This window comes from Leptosomus discolor, chromosome 8, assembly GCF_034619465.1.
Source record: "Leptosomus discolor isolate bLepDis1 chromosome 8, bLepDis1.hap2, whole genome shotgun sequence".
Lineage (NCBI taxonomy): Eukaryota > Metazoa > Chordata > Aves > Leptosomiformes > Leptosomidae > Leptosomus > Leptosomus discolor.
The window spans coordinates 32580902-32584197 of record NC_141398.1 but is presented as its reverse complement, the minus strand read 5'-3'; the positions used below and the strand labels follow the sequence as shown (position 1 = coordinate 32584197).

The 3296-nt window shown below is 57.0% G+C and overlaps 1 protein-coding gene across 1 annotated transcript in view; it reads left to right on the top strand.

The window, feature by feature from the left end:
* Positions 1-1620: 1620 nt before the first annotated feature.
* Positions 1621-3296, top strand: part of TFAP2A (transcription factor AP-2 alpha) — a 6060-nt gene continuing 4384 nt past the window's right edge. Inside the window, 2 exon segments of the mRNA XM_086468792.1 lie at positions 1621-1752; positions 1755-2068. Coding sequence (XP_086324918.1) covers positions 1621-1752; positions 1755-2068 — 446 coding nt within the window.

Genomic DNA, 3296 nt, shown 5'->3' with positions numbered 1-3296 from the left:
TGGCTGAATGAATGGACGCATGAATGAATGAACGAAAGGGCAAAGAGACAAAGGGAAGAGAATTATTGTTACACGCCAGGTACCCGAGGCACCTCTCTAAATTGGCTCAGGACCGACGCTTAATTTCAGCCTTTTCGATGTAGCTGCAGGTTGATGATACCGAGCTGCACAAATTTGCAGGGGTCAGCTGCCGAACTGAAATCACGGCGCTGGGACCAGTGCTCCCCCAGCCTCCTAATTTTCAGGGCCACGGTCCCACGACTTTGAGCAATCATATTTTAGCCGCTTGAAAAACAAAAACTAAAATCCACCTAATTTTGTTTTGGAGCCGTTCAGCACAGATTGCGTGCGCGCATCTCTGTCTCTGTGTGTGCATCCGTATTTTTAGAAAGAGCCGAGCGTCTTTTAATCTGACATAAAGGAGAAGAAGAGGAAAAAGAAGACCGATGCCCAGGACCCTTGCCTAGTCTCAAACCAACGAATACTATTGTCACCCGTTTTGCAAAAGTTGCCTGTGCAGTGCGTTTAAACCGCGCAATAAAGGACTCCACTTTGCAAATGAACGCAGTTATTTGGTCGTGACCCACGCGTGAAGGTCCCCCCAGCCTCGGCGGAGCCTTGCCGACATGCATGTCTGGGGCGAAGCGGGGGCCGTGCTCCCAGCCGACCCTGCCGCTGCTTTGGGCGGTGCTATAGCTTAGAGAAAAGGGACCGAGGACCCGCCAGACTCACCGCCGACAGAACGATTTGGTGGTTTAGTCCCGGATCGAGGAGTCTGGGACAAGGCTGACCTCTTAGATCCACTCGCTGGCGGATGCTTGATTTCTAGGAATGAGGTGTTAGGGGTGGCTTAATTTTTTTGAAGCCGGAAAAAAAAAAACCAAAAACAAAACCAAAAAAACCCACCAACCCCAAACTCTATTCCTCAGCTGGATTTCGGGAGGAAATCGTGTCTCTCCCCGCTCCCTCCCCCTGGGGTCGGTGTTTGAGCATGCACACGTGCGAGCGTGCGGATTTCATCGCAAATGGCTTTTGTTGCCTTGTGCTGATGGGAGTTTGCACCGAGGTGCTACTAAACACGGAGGCAGCAGCGGCCGCTCTGCCGGAGCCCACCGGCTTTTGTGCGTGCATGTGCGGTTGGCTCGTCGCGTTTTCCTCGGAGTGACTTGTAGAGAGGATGGAAAAGAGGGTGGCTGTACCCTGGCGGGGATAGGACCTGCCTTTAAAAGGGGAAAAAAAAAAAAAAAAGAGGAAAGCGGAATAAAAGCCCGGCAAGCTGCGCTCAGCGCCCGGAGCGCCGGGGGCAGGCGGGCGGAGCGCGGGGCCGGGCGGAGGCTGCGGCGGGGCAGCGGCGGCGAGCGGAGCGGTGCCTGTTTGAGGGAGTTGTTTAGGAGTTGCACAGCCAGTCCGACGGGTTGCGCCGGAGCCCCGGCTTGTCTGGGCCGGGAGAAGCGCTCGCCTTGCCTCTTTTCCCGGCTCCCTCTCCCCCCCGCGTCCCTCCCGCCCTCCTTCCCTTCCCTCCACGCCTCGCCGCCTCCTGCCTTTTCCCCCCCGTTTTTTGTTTTTTTTTTTTTTTTTTTCCCCGATCCTCAGAGAGGGGGGCTGCGGGGAGCCCGGCAGATGCTCCTTGCGCTCCCCAGTCCCTGCGCCCCGGGCGCCCGCCGGCCTCGGCGCTGGGCTCGAACAGGAGGAGGAGGAGGAGGAGGAGGGCTGACACCCAGAAAGGGAGACACCCAAAAAAAAAAAAAACCACCAACTTTCCCAGGCGGTTTCCGGGACGCGGGGCACGGAGGCGAGCCGGCTCGGCGGCGTGGGGCGGGGGCAGCGGCGAGGGGAGCCCCTCGGCGGGGCGCCGTCGAGGCATGGACGGGGCGGCGGCAGCGGGCGGCCCCGCGGAGCCCACCCCGCGCAAAAGCGGCGGTGGCGGTGCGGCCGAGGGCAGCAAGAGCCAAGCAGGGAACCAGCAGCCGCTCTTCTCCCTGGGCTTTGAGGCCGGCTACGCGCAGCAGCCGCAGCCCGAGGTGCGCCCGCGAAGGACGGCGGGGCTGGGGGACAGGGGGAGGCGGCGGTAGGGGGGAAGGGAGGGGAAGGGAAGCGAAGGGAAGAGGAGGAAGGGGGGATCCCGCGCCCCCTCCCCTCTCTCCTTCTGCCCGTCTCTCCCACCCCCTCCGCACCCCCCTCCTGGCTCCCACCCTCTCCCTCTCTCCGGATCTCTTTCTCTTTCACTTTTGCATGCCCTGCAACCTTTTAAAATGTTGCCCCTTTCCTGTGATTCGTCAGACGCAGCAGCATGTGTCCCTCTCTCTCTCTCCCGCTCCCTCTCTCTCCCTTTTTGTCTCTCTCTCCCTCTCCCCCATCTCTGATTAGATACACTGATTCTTCATTCAATGGACGTCATTTAGAACAGGCTCTGCCTTGAGTTGCCTTCTCGCTTCACGCTCGATTTCCAGCCATTCTTCCCTTATTAAGTGTTCGTGTAATATTAATAGTCATGAATATCTGCTATTAGGAGTCTCCAGGAAGGCAGCAGATCTGTTATTAGGAGCTCAAGTGAAGCAGCAGCTAAGTCAAAGGAGAAAAAGAAAGAAAGACAGAGGGGGAAAAAAAAGGATTAAGAAACACACACACGCTAAAAACAAAACCAAAAAAAGGCAAACAAAAAAACAGCGCAAAACAAAACAAAAAAGGCAAAAAAAAAAAAAAAAAAAAGCAACCAACTTTGACTCTCACACCACGCCAGGATAGAGAGCTCGCCTTGGCAGCAACACCCGATGAAGGGCAGCAGAGATCGGTGCAAGTTCTGATGGATTATAGTGGCGCGCCTGCGGTGCAGGAGCAGCCCCGGCGCCCCGGTCCGCCGCCCGCGACTAGCGCCGGGCTCCGGCCGCGCTCCCTCCGCGCCCGCGCCGCGCCCGCACCCGCGGGGCTCCGCCGGGGGCTGCGCGCTCCGCCGGTCCCTTTCCTCTGCCTTTTTTTTTTTTCTTTTTTTTTTTTTTTTTTTTTTCCTACCTTGACTTGTAACCCCCGACTCTTCGCAGATGTTAGTACACAGTTTTTCGGCTATGGTGAGTTGCTTCGCGTTTCTCTCGGAGGGGGTCTGGTGTGTGTGCTGGGTGTTGCTATTGTTGTCGGCGGTGGCGGTCGAGGTTTCTCATCGAGGTTTCTCATCCAGCTTTCTGGACAGGGCTTTTTTCCCTTTCTCAGTTTTACTAATTCGGTGGTTTACCTTCCCCCCCCCCCCCCCCCTTCCCCTGTCTCTCTCCTCCCCCCCTCCTCCTTTTTTTTTTTTTTTTTTA